This window comes from Camelina sativa, chromosome 17 (assembly GCF_030686135.1).
Source record: "Camelina sativa cultivar CO46 ecotype springtype chromosome 17, ASM3068613v1".
Classification (NCBI taxonomy): Eukaryota; Viridiplantae; Streptophyta; class Magnoliopsida; order Brassicales; family Brassicaceae; genus Camelina; species Camelina sativa.
In genome coordinates, this window is record NC_141896.1 from 20,619,348 (window position 1) to 20,634,723 (window position 15,376).

The 15,376-nt window shown below is 35.3% G+C and overlaps 3 protein-coding genes across 3 annotated transcripts; 1 reads left to right on the forward strand and 2 right to left on the reverse strand.

Annotated features, from left to right (window-relative positions):
* Nucleotides 1–449: 449 nt before the first annotated feature.
* On the reverse strand, nt 450–2,455 carry LOC104757416 (uncharacterized). Its single transcript, XM_010480158.3, has 5 exons — nt 2,316–2,455; nt 1,868–1,954; nt 1,417–1,574; nt 1,114–1,189; nt 450–854 (listed from the first exon to the last, which is right to left on the reverse strand). The coding sequence occupies exons 2-5, from the start codon at nt 1,950–1,952 to the stop codon at nt 673–675; spliced, it is 501 nt and encodes a 166-aa protein (XP_010478460.1). The 5' UTR covers nt 1,953–1,954; nt 2,316–2,455; the 3' UTR covers nt 450–672.
* Nucleotides 2,456–2,491: 36 nt separating this feature from the next.
* Nucleotides 2,492–4,912, forward strand: LOC104757417 (DNA-damage-repair/toleration protein 111). The gene is made up of 2 exons (XM_010480159.3): nt 2,492–3,491; nt 4,422–4,912. The coding sequence occupies exons 1-2, from the start codon at nt 2,646–2,648 to the stop codon at nt 4,713–4,715; spliced, it is 1,140 nt and encodes a 379-aa protein (XP_010478461.1). The 5' UTR covers nt 2,492–2,645; the 3' UTR covers nt 4,716–4,912.
* Nucleotides 4,913–9,890: 4,978 nt separating this feature from the next.
* Nucleotides 9,891–15,288, reverse strand: LOC104759547 (homeobox-leucine zipper protein ATHB-9). Its single transcript, XM_087494867.1, has 18 exons — nt 14,438–15,288; nt 13,680–13,839; nt 13,424–13,539; nt 13,225–13,315; nt 13,035–13,130; nt 12,833–12,946; nt 12,671–12,754; nt 12,438–12,593; nt 12,278–12,352; nt 12,092–12,198; nt 11,823–12,012; nt 11,537–11,725; nt 11,375–11,455; nt 11,147–11,287; nt 10,776–11,065; nt 10,559–10,676; nt 10,314–10,463; nt 9,891–10,236 (listed from the first exon to the last, which is right to left on the reverse strand). Exons 1-18 carry the CDS (start codon nt 14,653–14,655, stop codon nt 10,090–10,092), a joined length of 2,523 nt encoding a protein of 840 aa, XP_087350993.1. The 5' UTR covers nt 14,656–15,288; the 3' UTR covers nt 9,891–10,089.
* Nucleotides 15,289–15,376: the final 88 nt, after the last annotated feature.

Genomic DNA, 15,376 nt, shown 5'->3' on the forward strand with positions numbered 1-15,376 from the left:
CTCTTTTATTAGATATATAAACTGTATTTATAGGTTTACATGACACACTTTGACTAAGGGACACGTCTCTAGAAGACAACCCAATGTGGAGACACACACATACATATATTTAACTGGGTGTGTGAAACGAATAGTTTATACATAACACAAATCAATTACTTTCACTATATAATATACAAATCTTCTAAGATAATAAAATGAAGACTTGATCACATTCAACAGGCAAGTGACTCAAAACGCTTTGATTTTATTTCCCAGATGCATATACTAAGCAAAATAACTGTTTTTTAAGTGGCGTCTCCTTTGGCAATTGCCGGTGATGAACATTTCGTAAGTCTTGTAAACTTTTAAACAAAAGAAGAAGAGTAAATTTTTAAGTCACTCATTTGTGATTTCTCTGCATCTCCCAAAAAAGAATAGTCTGGTGGCAAACTTTTAAACAAAAGAAGAGGAGTAAAATTTTAAGTCATTAATGGTTGCATAGTTCGAACACTTGTTTAAGATGAGCTTTGTCTGTGTCAAGGAACAAGAATCTGATTCATAACACAACTGAGAAAACATAAGATCTGTGCCTATTGATAGTACTAGAATCTATCGTCTCAGGTACACGATTTCTCTTGGAGAATACTTGTCTTGAGATTTTTCTGTTCTGCATTCATGTTTTCCCCTCCTTTAATGGTTGTTTTCATGTTCGCCCTCCAAATCTTTCAAGTATCCCATGAACAAAAGAAACCCGAAAAGGAAGAATCCACCTGAAGAGCTCCCACCACCACCTCCGCCACCACCACCACCGCCATCATCCCGAGGCGGGAACCCATTTCCACCGTCATCAAGCTTTGGGGATTTCTCTTTTCCTGATATTTACGCAAACGCTAAAAAATTAAGTTCTGAAGATACCAACTAGAACAGACCAGTCCATCTCGGTTTTAGGAACTAGAATAAGAACCATATCAAGCCACAATATGAATTCTAAAACACAGTTCAATATTTGCTAGAATCGTGACAGATCATATAGTTTAAAGCCATTCTTGTTTGCTTGAAACACAAAATAGTTTCCTCAACATGAAAACGCACATCAATACAGTTAACAAGGAGAAGGATACAATGATTTACCATGAGTAGGAGCTTGTGTGATCGTTGGTGATTGCCGTGTAACGGTCTGCGTTTGCCCTTGACTGCATTTTGAATTCTGCAGGATATAAATCAGAATACGTAAACAGCTAGCTAATCAGAGACACCTAGAAAGAGAATACCGGACAATTAAACTATTGACCATAAGAGCAAAAGGATCTTCTTCAACAAATAAGCAAAATGATGTATGATGACATGCAAATCAACAAGTTATCTCAACAGCTAAAGAGTTAAACACATAAACTTAAGATAGGAACTAGATCGCAAGTAACAAATAGAACATACCAGCGCAGAGTTACATATAAAGACAGATCTTTTATTCTTAGAGACGACAACAGGTTGCACTGCATGCGTTCCAACTGCCTGGACAGAAGGAAATTTTCTCTGGCTCCACGGTTGGCGTTGCATAGAAACTGTTGTAGGATAACGCCTATGAAAGTTTCCTGTGTCACAGAGGACGAGTAGAAGAAGAGCTTTAGACTTCATTCAAAATTAGAAGAACGGACTAAGAAAGGATCAATGATACGACACTAGGATATGATTCAATTCTCAAGACATCAATAGTAACAACTCTCGTTTCTTCAATTTTTTCAATGAGAAATCCAAAACCCAACTTCAACAATGGCCACCAATTAGAAACTAAGTGCTAGTAAAAGCAAAACAAGAACCCAATATATCTGTTGAAATTTGAAGAACGATACAAAAAAAAAAAAAAAAAGTAGACATAGACATATACCATTACTGGAAAAATGATTCAGTCGAGGAGGGAGGAACACAAGCGGTTGTGTACCAACACACAACGAGGGATTCATCACCACCATATCTGCAAAAAGAAAGAACAAATCCAAAGATTAAACCTTTGAACCATTTCAACACACCACTAGAGAAATTAAACACTCAAAATCAAGGCTTTAAACAACAATCATTGTTGGATTTATATGTATATATATATATTCAATTCACCAGCTTTAAAATTCGACTAATCTGTGCTGCTAAAACAAAACCATAAAGGAGGAAAAACCCTAAAATAATTTGCTTCAAAGTTCGTAGATTTTTTATTTTTGGTAAAGAAGAAGCAGAGAAAACTAGATGCAAAAAAAATCTGGAGATTTGGTGGTTCCTCCAAGTTTCTCGATCATAGAGAAATAAAACCCAGAAGAAAAGATTAGGATCGTGAATCGCACCTGAAGAACTAAACGCAAGAAGACGGGGAAAAAAAACAAGACTTTCCTAGGGTTTATCCCACAGATTAATCACAAACGTTGGCTTCTAATGCAAGATTTTGTAAATTGCCCAGAAACAATTCACTACGAGATTGCTAAATAATTTATTTATTTCTCTTTTCGTAAAGTCGGTTTTAATTTTTTTTACAGTAATAAGCTTTTTATTTATTTATTTATTTTTAAAAAAGAACTTGATCGGAAAAATTAAAAAAAAAAAACCCTAATTTTGAGCAGATCTTTCCAATTGAAACCAAACCGTGAAATCAAGAAGAAGCTGAGAGTGGGGAAAAAATGCTTGGTGGATTATACGGAGACCTTCCACCACCGTCCGATGATGAGAAACCCAGCGGCAACTCCTCCTCCGTATGGTCAAGCAGTACCAAAATGGCTCCACCTACGCTTCGCAAACCACCGGCTTTTGCTCCGACGCAAACGATTCTAAGACCTCCAAACAAACCCAAACCTGTCATGTCGTCGTCGTCACCGTACAAGCCTCCTCCTTCTTCTTCTTCTTCGTTGATTACTCCGGCGATAGAGTCATCACCTTCGCAGCCAGCATTGATCGGTGTGACATCATCTGTGATCGAAGAGTACGATCCAGCGAGACCTAACGATTACGAGGAGTATAAAAGGGAGACGAAGAGGAAAGCTATGGAAGCTGAGATGAAGCGAGAGCTGGATAAGAGAAGGCAAGAGGAAGAGGAGAGAGACAAGAGGGAAAGAGAAGAGAGAGAGAGAGATAACAGTGATCCGTCTCGGTTGAATATCTCAGGTGAGGAAGCGTGGAAGAGACGCGCTGCTATGAGCGGTGGTGGGAAGCGGAGATCTTCGTCTCCTCCGACTCCGGGGAATGTTGACGGGTTTAGTATTGGGAAATCGGAGACGATTGGGTTAGGAGTTGGAGCAGGTGGGCAGATGACAGCTGCTCAGAGGATGATGGCGAAGATGGGATGGAAACAGGGACAAGGGCTTGGGAAATCAGAGCAAGGTATCACTACGCCGTTGATGGCTAAGAAGACTGATCGTAGAGCTGGTGTGATTGTGAATGCTAGTGAGCACAAGTCTGTGGAGAAGAAGGTGGTTAAGAGTGTTAATATCAATGGTGAACCAACCAGGGTTCTGCTTCTTAGAAACATGGTATGTTGTTTCAATACACCCTCTTGAACTTATGCATTCTTTGACTTCAGATTTTTGATGTGACGCTACAGTGATCCTTGTTCTAGTGGACACAATTTGCTACAATGAGTTAGAACGGTCTGCTAGGATATGGGTGAGAATGAGAGAATCTGATCTGGTTCTTAGTTTAGAAATAGTTGCAATTCAAACTTGTTCTTGTATTAGGACACGCTTTGATACAAAAGTTTAGAACGGTCTGCTAGAATGATATTGCTGTTTTCCAGGATTTGATGTGGTCTTAGTTTATAAGTTGTTAGATCAAATTGCTGGAAGCATGTTAGATTGATAAACCCAAACCTTCGCTTGATTTTTCGGGGATTGAATGTAAGGCATATGGTAATACTGTTGAAGACGTTTGTGTGGAAAACGGGATTTAGTAAGGCTGCCACGGGAGAGCAGGAGCTTTTGTGGTACTTTGATTCTTTCAAGCTTGTATCTTGAAATAAATAGCTTTGGCAATTTTACAAAGAAAATTCTTTGTCATTGGAGCTAGTAGCTCATAGTTTTAGTTATGTTAATGTTAGCTTAGTGAACTTCAGGTTGTTATGGAATTTAGATTGTTTATTTTTTGAAAGCAACGTGCGAAAGTTACAGTATCTTCCCCTCAAATAGAATCTGGGACCATCTTTGGTTTTTGAGGCTAGCCTAGTTTGAGCACTCAGAATTGGATTGCTAAATATTAGAGAGTCTTCACATAGGAATGCATCTTCCTTCACATATATTGTCTTACCAAAGAGAATTTACTTTCATAAACATATGAATCACTCTTTGTGATTCTGATTGTTGTTCACTATAATAAGTACATGCTACAAAGATAGTATCTTTCTTTTCTCGTGTATTTACGCTCTGCGATTCTGATTGACGGATCACCTATTTTATCTGCGCCTGAAGGTTGGGCCAGGAGAAGTAGATGATGAGCTAGAAGACGAGGTAGGAGGCGAGTGTGGCAAATACGGTACAGTCACTCGTGTTCTGATATTTGAGATCACTGAAAAGGACTTCCCTGTACACGAAGCAGTCAGAATCTTTGTTCAGTTTTCAAGATCCGAGGAAACAACTAAAGCCCTTGTGGATCTCGATGGGAGATACTTTGGAGGAAGGACCGTGCGTGCAACGTTTTATGATGAGGAGAAATTCAGTAAGAACGAGTTGGCTCCAGTTCCAGGTGAAATCCCTGGCTATTAGCTGACAACAACTCCCAAGAAACACACTGCATCCTCTTCTTCTTCTTCTTCTATAAGAGATTCTTGATAGAGGAAAAAGAAAACCATTATAGATGAGGTTTTAAAAACATTTGTAAAGTACTTTAGAAACTTTTGGGATCTATCTGTTTATTGTTGATTAAAGTAGCTTCGTTAATGATGAAGAAATGTTCCTCTTCTTTTGATCATGTTTCTATTTTGCATTTTAATTAGTCAAATCGATTATATTTCATTACTCGATTAATGTATATAGTAAACTGTTAGCTTGTAAGTGAAACTCAATTGCTGACAGACATGATGCGATAGTGTGAAGGATACTAAGTGGGTCGGGGATATCCAGTTCGAGCTATTATAAATTGGGCTACTAGGCCCAATGAGTGTTACTATATTCTGAGAACAGTTTCAAAAGACTGTTAGCAATTAGCTAGTTAAAGGGTGAAAATCTGAAGTGTGATTTTATATTGATTACTTATTTTAAAATAAATTTAATTTAGTATATCAATTATAATATACTAAATCAATTATATTATAATGATAATGTTAGAATTAAATTTTATAATATAAAATAAATTATATTAAAATGATAACATTATCATTACTTATTTTATATTGATTACTTATTTTAAAATAAATTTAATTTAGTATATCAATTATAGTATAAATTTAATTCTAACATTATCATTATAATTTAGCTATTAAATTTTACCAATATTTACTACCTTAGTTGACAAAATGATAATGTTAAAGTAATACATTACACACTCTATTTATGTATGCAAAGCAAAAGAGATTTTATGGTTTGTCTTCCATTAATTGTTATTGTAGGCGGAGAGTAGAAAAAATTTCGGACGCGAAAATAATAGTGCAAAATGAAATCGTTAGACCAAACTTTAATGGGATTCCTAAACATTATTTTCGTGTAATTTTAGAACTAAAATATCTCTAACGGAATTCTAAAAATTTGAAAGAATTTTAAACAAATTAATAGTCATTAATATCTTTCAAACTTTACCTTGAGGAGGAATGGTGGCAATGGTTTTCAGTAAGTCTCTTTAACATTTTCGTTGTTTAAACATTTTCCGAATAACATATTTGTTTAAACATTTTCCGAATAACTACTCCAAAAATGGTTTCCAAATATCTTCACCATATTTGAAAGACATTAATATCTAAACAACAATGGTTTAAAACAAATAGTCACATAAAACAAATTAGCCAATCAGAAAATGTGTCGTTTTATAGGTTTTGTCAAAAGCAATTTTGTAGTCTCTTTACATTTACATTTACCTAGCTGACACAATTTGTTTACTTCCCTCATTTTCTCTCTTATATTTGTTCTCTTCACCATTTTCATAATCTTTTCGCTCTCTTTGTTTTTGCATTTATCACCAACAAAAATGGCTTCTTCCGTTCAACATTATTTTCTTGCTGGATTATGTGTAAAAATGTCAACTTTTTGCTGGACTACCCGTCGAAGATGTCGTCAACTTTTTAAGTGCTTATATCAGTTATAAATAATTGATGTTTCAATTTATAAAATAATATTAATATATTTTTACAAAATAAATATTACTTAATTGTTTGACTAATATGAAAATAAACTATAAAATTTGTTTATGACCATAAGTGTTTATTAAATTTAACACTTTTTGACGCTATAAAATATACCAACGGTGCAAGATCATTATATATAAAAAAATTCTGAAGTCTGTTTTTTAATATAAAATCACACTTCAAGCTTTTATAAACTGTGCTACTAGCTCCAAAAGAGTGTTAATATATTCATGAGAACAGTCCCAAAAGACTGCTAGCAATTAGCTAGTTAAAGTAAATGGTAAAAATCCGAAGTGTGATTTTATATTGATTACCTATTTTTTCAAAAAAAATAATTTAGTATTTACATAGATAAATATATATACCAATATTTACTACGTTAGTTGACAAAATGATTATGTTAAAGTAATACATTACACATTCTATTATCAGTTTACTAATAAAGTAATAATCATCATTTTTTTGGCATCTTGTTTCTCAAACGCTAATTATTTGAGAAAGTTATATTCATGTATCTTAAGTTAAGATTCTTAGCCAATCTAAATATGTAATGGTCAAGATAATTAGTAATCGCTTACAACTGTTTGAAATTGATCATTCAAGAGTCAAACAAAAATCGAAATCATTGTACGTATTACAATGTACCCGCTTTAAAAAGTAGTAAAACGACAATGTATCATCAACCTTGCAGCAAACGGATCATGACCAAAAAAAAAAATCAAAAGTATTGCTTGTTTTGGTGCTGCACAAAATTCAATGTCCTAAAGCCCTTCAATCATCAAACCTACATTTACATTTTCAACATCTCACATAAACTTTAATGGTATCAACGTTCAAATGATTTTGGACCTATAGACCATGCCTTCTGGTGCATTTACACACTTTCAAATAATCAAATTCACTATCTTGATATCTCTCAGACGACTCCCTTAATGTTAACAATAATTACTACAACAACTACCAAAACCAAAACAACATGCAAAAGAAACAACAGAGCAGTGCAGTGGTGAAAAAAAAACTATTCAGGAGAACATGAAAATTAATAAGTTTGAAATGGGGTCAAATAAACAAAAAAACAAAATGGTAAATGAGTCAAACTGACATTTAGAGCCAATAAGATATCACTGCATTGCCCAACAGTTTCTGTTTACTGCTTTACCAAGAAGAAGAAGAAAATACTGAAATAGTATTACCCTAGTTTCAAAACTGTGGAGTAATTTTTTTTTTTTTACATATATAGTATTTTCTTCTGAGTTCTTGAGTATTGTAGTAGACAAAAAATGAGAGAGAAAAGACAAAACACAAAAGACAACACAAAAGTAGGGTTCTGTTCTATACTTGTACTATATAATTGCACTTATTAAACTAGCTATCTAGTATTCCCTAATATTCCAATTTTTTATAAAATGCCAACATTCACCACTGGTTCCATCGTAACGGGGACTCACAAAATATTGTTTTCGTAACGTGATATGCGTTTTGTAAGATTAAATTAAAGGGAGTATACACAAATTTTGGATTCATAACAATAACATTATTCTGGACCTGAACTCATTTATATATAAAAAAAAAGACTCATACAGATCTTTTGAAAAATTTAAACAAAACCCAAATTAGCTCTTCTAGGCTTTCAACGAGGGTTTAAATATGCTGCTGCACCCACAGAGCGAAATTCAATAATTTCCCAATTTGGGAAAACCAAAATATACGCAGAGATGCATACATGTATATATACCATATATATATTATAGTGTGTCATACCTAGCGGGTCCTATTAACCTAGACCAAAACTATGCATTCATGTGCATTGTAATATATGTATGGATGGATCATGGATGTCATGTCATGTTGACATGTTGGTTGTTTAAGTCCCCCAATTGGTAGTAGAATGTCAATTTCGGTTCGGTTTCCGGGATTTTAATAGGTCTGAGAGATATTGTCAAAATGTTCTTAAGAAAAAGAAAAAAAAAACAATATCAGGTAGGATTAATAATCCTTCGCATATATCTAAATGATTAATGTTTGATAAATGTATCGTTCGTATAAATAAATAAGTAAATAACATATATTGATTTTGGATTAACTGATCTTAGTAGCAACAGCAAAAAAAAAAAATATAAATACCCATCTAATGAAAAATCAGAAAAATATGCTCCCACAACTATATAACTAATTACTTAGATAAAAGAACAAACATATATATAAAAATGCGCCAGAAGAACTCTGTTTATATGGTCCCGAACTCAAATATTCTTTACTGAGGTTTAGTTGCTGACATTGGTAAAAATAAAACCAGATATATAACCAAAGCGTTATATAGCCGGTGATGTGTCAACGAAAAAAAAATCAAATCAACTTAAAAGTCATATTCGTGCAAACTATATATTCCTTCCTTGTATATCAAATCAAATCTCATTTTTATTCAAATCGGTCTTTCAGATTATATAACGGAAGCGGTCGGAGTAATACTCAAAGTGAATATATATGCTTGGTCCTTGGAGCCGGTCGGTATATCAGTATATGCATATGACTCAATTGCATATATATGGGTAACTAAAGGAGGAGGATTAAATGGGGAGAGAAAAGGATGACATAAGCAGGTGTTGACTAAAAGAAACCAAGGGAGGCAGAATCGGGTAAGGCATTTCCTTACACAAAAGCCAGATCTGTCCCAACCAGAATCTCTTCTGTCTTTTCACCCCACATCTCTTTTATTATTTATTTTTTATTTTTTTCACCACACACGCAACAAATCAGCTTGTTTATCCCACATTTTTTCATTTTTAATCACGCAGCGGTCAAATCACCCACCCTACATTTTTCATTTATTAAGCTGTTTTTCATTTATAGTAATCTTTTATAGTTAAAATTGCAGTTTAGTTATAAAAGTATAATGTATAACGGTTACTACGAAACAGCAAAAATTGTAAAATAGAATGGTGAAATTAAATGGCCAAACATCGATTTGACATTTAGACAGCGGATTAAGAAACTTTTAAGAACGCAGAGAGTTACTACTATTATTTTGCAAATACAAAAAAAAAATCATTTATTTTGTCGGCATCAAACTTCTGTTAACTTGAAACCTGCAAGTTTATAGGTTTCTCTGCTCGAAAGGAAAGCTAGCTATATTACAGTATTAACTTCCATACTAATTAGACTACCCCATAAAGAAAAAAAGTTGTATAGGTTCCTCCTGCTGCCTATTAAGTCAAAGAACAGCATCATCATGACTAGTTTTTCTTGTGATAGATACTACTATCCAATTTAATAGATCAAATAGCAATGATTATGCATCATTTATTGTCAAAGATTCATTCAAATCCAATCTTCTCTGGATGATTATTTATGCATACAAACCACACTTTGGATGCTTTCTTCATGTGAAACTATGCATATGATACAGTCCCCCATCACAAGTCCCATATTCTCTTCTTGTTATGAATTAAGATATTTTACACATGCAAAATAAGCCCCATCCATAAAACTTTTGCAACATCAATAATGAATAACTGGAAATTACTAAATAAAACATACTTTATTATATAAAACAAATAAAATATGATAGTAAACTTTACCAACATTAAAGAAAAATCGAAACAAGTGAAAACACTAATAAAAATAACATAAGCACTAAAGCACAGAATAATAGATATTGTCTTCATACATAGTGTCATAATTGATTAAAGAAATCATCATCACATTTTTCAATACATAAGAGTCATGGACCGTCTAATTTAACAAACCTTACCAAAACAGCATCCTAACTTTAATATCTAAACATAATCAACCATTTTATTTTTTCAAACGAACGACCAATTCACGAGGATAAAAGCCAAGCAGTGGTTTGACTCGTTGTCGTCAACAACTTTCCACACCGTCGCTTGCTCATACGAAACTGGTCTTCCCATGCTCGACACACATATTCCCGCCGGAAGATTAGCATAGCCCTGAAAGATTCATTCCAAACTTAGTATGACAACTTAACCGGGAAACTTAATAAAACGACTAGCTAGAAAATGTTAACCTGCTGCATGATCTTAGCGAATTCGGAGCAAAGAGCTTTACGACCAGAGTCATCGAGAGTTTTGTCGAGCATTATATCCTGAAGTGCCACGAGCGTTGTTTCAAGCATGTCTAACCCGGCTTGGTTTGCAAATGTGAATACCGGTGAGGCCTAAGAACCAAAATTTATCAGACAATTTATCTTAGCAATTCCCAATAACCGAACCAAGAACCGGATTGAGCACCTCACAAGAACAGAAATCTTACGTTGGTTTTGAGGGAGCAGCACAATATAGCATCAGAGTGGTTCCAGAGTTGCTTAAGCAATGTGTCACCTCCACAGGATTGAGAATCAGTTCCAAACAGGTCTGCACCAGTATGAGCACTAAAACATCCAAAAGAAAAAACGTTTCATTGAATTAGAATGAGATAGATAAACACATTCTTGTTGCAAGTCCTTAGATTAAGGTTCTAAGAAGAGTACCTGTAACTACGGGTGATCCAACGGACAAGAGTAAGAGCCTCAGGGGAAGTGGGAAGTTGCATTGAGCCAGGACGAGGGGTGATAGCTAAAGCGACTCTCTGAATCGAACCAACAACATTCCTCACATACTGTCTCGCCATTGTAGCAACATTGTCTCTTGAATGGTTATCAAAAGTAAACTGGAAGGCTATGGTTAAGACCAATCTGGAGTTTGTTTCTGTATCGGTTTTGGTGGAACCATCTAGAGATGACGCTAGATCCCGTGTTCGACTTGCAGATTGGTGGTCATTCTGTTACATACAAAAAAGATTTGTGTGTCAGTTGACCCTTCCAGAATATTAACTGTGTTTTGATAACAGTTTTCTTATTACCGGATTTATTTTTTGTTCGAGCGGTATGACACGGAAACCAGAAGGAAGCAAAGGTGCATCATCAGCAAATGACTCATCGATAGGGGCAAAGACAAGCTGAGCACAGCCTCCAACCACATTTTCATCAACGCCACTGCAAAGCTAGACAAAAGCAAAAAAAGAAACAAAAGTTTTATTTCAATAACATAACTTTAAGAATTAGAGAAAGTCTTTTTATACGAAACAAACCTGCAGTAAATACATATCCCGAGATAAACCCATGTCTTCAGGTGAATAAGCATGACCTCCGAGTCTAACCACTTCGAGGAACTAAAACGAGTAAACAAAATAGGATTCAAGGCATGGCCAAAGAAGAGACAACAAGGACAATTTTCTTGAGAATCTATTTACCTCTTCATGTTCGAGTGTTTGTGCGAGAGGAAGAATGACTTGGTTACTAGGGAACCCACCAGTTCTGACGCACGGAACAGCGAAAGGAGTTGCTCTGAGAGATGCAGCAGAATAGGCATCAACCCCATAGTCTGCCCATTCAGCTCGGTGTTCTCTCAGGAAACGGATCAGTACAAGGGGTGGAACATTCTTCAAGGGGATATAAATAAGAGACGACAATGGCGTTATAAATTGAAGAAACTGACTCTATTGTCTTTTCGTAAATGTCAAATCATGGTGTACAAACCTGCAACAGCATAGAAGCTTTGGCACAGAGGACACCGCTGCCAAAACTTGGAAGAAATGAACTACCATATTGAGAGCCAGCGAATTTAGCAGAGGAAGAGTTGATCATGATTGTAATATCCTCTGCTCCATCACTACTCATTGGAGACCATCCATCATCCGCAAAACCATTTACAGCATCATTGAAACCACTGAATTTCAAGAAAAGCAAAAGCGATTAGACAATGCTCCGAACTATAAAACTAAGCTTATTGAGAAAAAATATATTACCGGCAGAGTCTTTGGCTGAAAGTTCTTAAAACAGCAGGCTGGCGTCCAACACTATACTGAACTTCTCCACTGGTCTCTTGAGCAATTTGCCTCACATGTCTCAAAGCCTGAAATGTGGAAGTAAAACTCAGAGAAACATATGGCCTAGTCAGGTCACGAAAAAGTTCAGGTTCATAAGGAACTTACAGCGACGGTCATCTTCTGAGCAAGAATTTTGGAAGACTCATAGAGAGGCCTGAGGACTTCAGGAACACTTGAGACCTACCAAACCAAAGAAATTCAGCAATTAACATAAAAGAGCAGACTTCTAAGAGTCCTGATGTGTTTTTACAAATCATATGCTTACATCCAAATCAACATGATCAACAATGTGAATAATTGAGCCACCACCATCACAAGGACGGATAAGAAACCCACTTGACAGCATTTTGGCTCTCACAAAGCTTGAAGACAGCGGACCATTAGGGCCACCTGTTGCAGAAGTGAGTGACCTCTCACAAACCTGAAGGAAAAACGAAAATATAAGGCAAATGTAGTAAACAGAATCATAAAAGAACAAAACCAGTTCCTAAGACTCACCACATAGCTTCCATCTTCTAGACTTGTACTATATCTCAGCGTCCAAAAGTCACGAGCTGCTGCTAATGTTGTAGGAGCATAGATCTGATAACCAACCATGAACAATGATCAGTACATTTTAAATGAACATAAAAACACGACTGATAGATTTATAGAACAGACCTGAATGTTGACAAGTTCGATAGTACCACCGCTTCCAGTGGGTATAACATTCAGAGTCTCGACACATCGACAGTCACGGAACCATGATGGACGATCTTTGAGGATTTCAGCGACCTACACAGTATTTGAAGTTTAGAGTGCCTTCACAGAAAGTTCTCCTTTTCACATAACAATAGTAAAGTAAAAACGAAACACCATTTACCTTCATGGGTTCTAAACTCACGAGGCCACAGGCACGTGCTGCTATTCCACTGCAGTTGCGTGAAACAGCTACGATGCCAATAGAATCCGGACCAGGCTACATACATCACCATGAAAATACAAATTAAAACATTTTGAAAACTTACTCCATTTCCACATATAAAAACCTTAAACTGTTACAACTTATTTACCTTCATCCCAATCATCTGGACCCAGTCGACAGCCGTTCCTGTAGCCTTACTAAGGAACTCTGCCAAGGTCTCCTCCGCAATCGAGAGAAGACTACCAACACAAGACATTTACAAAAAGATAATGTTAGTTTCTTCACATAATCTGACAAAAGAGAATTTCACTAACAAAAAAAAAAAAAAAAAAAAGATCCTTGCTTACTTAGCTGGGTTGTTAGCATCACGCTGCTGATGCTGATGTGTTGGGTTTTGCTGCTGACGTTGCTGACCACTCACGACCACAGACTCACAGCTGTTGTCTGTGGTCGTCCCAGAAGCCTAAGTGAAAATAAAGAGACTTCACCAGTCACTATCTAGAATTCTTAAAGAACAATCCCATATACAAGCATCAGAATATAACACCTTTTAAACTAATAGCTTCTCTATATTGCATTTAGCAATGGGAATGAAAGACTTACAGTGTGGATACGATGTTTCATGAATCCATTCTCATAAACCAAGTGGGAGACTTGCTTCTGCAAACGGTCATTCTCTTCCATCAAAAGCTTGTTCATAGCACTCAGCTTCCTGTTCACTGTCTGAAGACGAGCTGACTCTTTCCTCTGCTTCTCTCGACATCTAAAAAGTCAACAAACAACCAAAAGAAAGAAAGAAAAGAAGCTTAAAGACAAAAACTATAGTATGATAAATGTGTTGAAAATAATAGAGAATGAACAGAAGAGAGTTTAAAGCAACAAACACACTTTTTTGCTTTAAGAATCACACCAGAATGACATAAAGAACAAAAAAGATTATGTAATTTCCAACATATTCTCTGCATAAATATTACAACTTTTTTTTTTAAGAACATAAAAAATTAAAGAGACGTTTTAAAGCTCATCAAAGACAGTTTGATTAGCTGTCACATTTTTTCATGTAATTTTCACTTTCAACTGTGTCGACAAAGCCTTAAGCAGCTAAAAGATTAAAAAACAAAAATCTTTCAATTATATAGACATAGATCTGAAACTCAAAAGGCTTTTAAAATCACCATTTAGATCAAAAAACAAGAACATTTAACAAAACATTGTCAGAGAATAGAACAGGCGTTTAAAATAATTGTCTTCAAATACAAACAAACAATAAAAAAATCTAATTTTTAATTTCAGAAACAATCAAAGAACACAAATAAAAAACATTCCATTAAAGCAGTTAAATAAAGAAACAAGAGAACCACCTTCGATTCTGGAACCAAACTTTGATCTGTCGAGGCTCGATGTTACAGAGGATGGGACATTCACGAATAAGCTGTTGTCTTCGAAGAGAGCTAGGTTTAGGACACTCAGCATAAACTCTCTCAAGAGCTTCAACTTGCTCCGGCGTGTACCTAACGTACTTGCCCGAATCAAAACCTTTGTCAGGAGAGTCTCTATCGTCCATGGAGTGAGCCATCATAACTTCCACAGAGAGGGTTTACAAAAGGAAAGAAGAAAGAAATAAAAATCGATACTTTGAGGGTAGAAATAATTGAGAGACCAACCCAGATGAGATGGAGAGACAAAAAAAAAGAGTTGGAGTTAGATTGGTAGGCTCTCTGAGTAGAGAGAGCCTCCTTTGAGATTGTTCATGAGATGGTAATGGTTTGGGAAAAGAGTTTGGGTTTTTCTCATTTGCAAAGGAGAGATGAAAGAGGAGTTAAAAAGGAGCTAAGTAGAGACTAGAGAGAGAGAAGAGAGAGAAGAGAGAGAATACTGGAAAAAGTAAAGTAAAGATCTTTTGTGAGAGAGAGAGAGAGGACAAGGAAGAAACAACAAGAAGCACTAAACTTGTAAAAATATTATTTATTTTTTAAAAATGTTAAAGGTGAAATTTTGAGAGTAGGTTGAATTCAATGTTTTGGTTAAAAGCGTAGACTGTTGAGAAAAAAAAAAAAGTAAAATTTTAAAACTTTTCTTATGCAAAAGCTTTACTACTAACAAAAACTTGTGATAGGAGAAAGCTTTCAGTTTATACAAAGCTTATAAGAATTTCCATCTTTACAATTATTTTATTTAATCTTTGTTTAGAGCTCTTAACAATATATGGTTTGAATGGATGTTGCAAGAAAAGTCCAATAATCCGTCAATTGTTTAGTCTATTATATTTTTTTGAGGTGGACAACAAATTATCGCGATTA

Coding starts and splice junctions, on each gene's coding strand:
- LOC104759547 (XM_087494867.1), bottom strand. CDS start 14,655: ATGATGGCTCACTCCATGGACGATAGAGACTCTCCTGACAAAGGTTTT. Junction 13,316..13,423: donor GATGCTAACAACCCAGCTAA/GTAAGCAAGGAT, acceptor TTGTGTTGGTAG/TCTTCTCTCGATTGCGGAGG. Junction 10,464..10,558: donor GCTGCTCCCTCAAAACCAAC/GTAAGATTTCTG, acceptor TTTGGTTCTTAG/GCCTCACCGGTATTCACATT.
- LOC104757416 (XM_010480158.3), bottom strand. CDS start 1,952: ATGGTGGTGATGAATCCCTCGTTGTGTGTTGGTACACAACCGCTTGTG. Junction 1,190..1,416: donor TTATATGTAACTCTGCGCTG/GTATGTTCTATT, acceptor TATATCCTGCAG/AATTCAAAATGCAGTCAAGG. Junction 855..1,113: donor CACACAAGCTCCTACTCATG/GTAAATCATTGT, acceptor CGTAAATATCAG/GAAAAGAGAAATCCCCAAAG.
- LOC104757417 (XM_010480159.3), top strand. CDS start 2,646: ATGCTTGGTGGATTATACGGAGACCTTCCACCACCGTCCGATGATGAG. Junction 3,492..4,421: donor TTCTGCTTCTTAGAAACATG/GTATGTTGTTTC, acceptor CTGCGCCTGAAG/GTTGGGCCAGGAGAAGTAGA.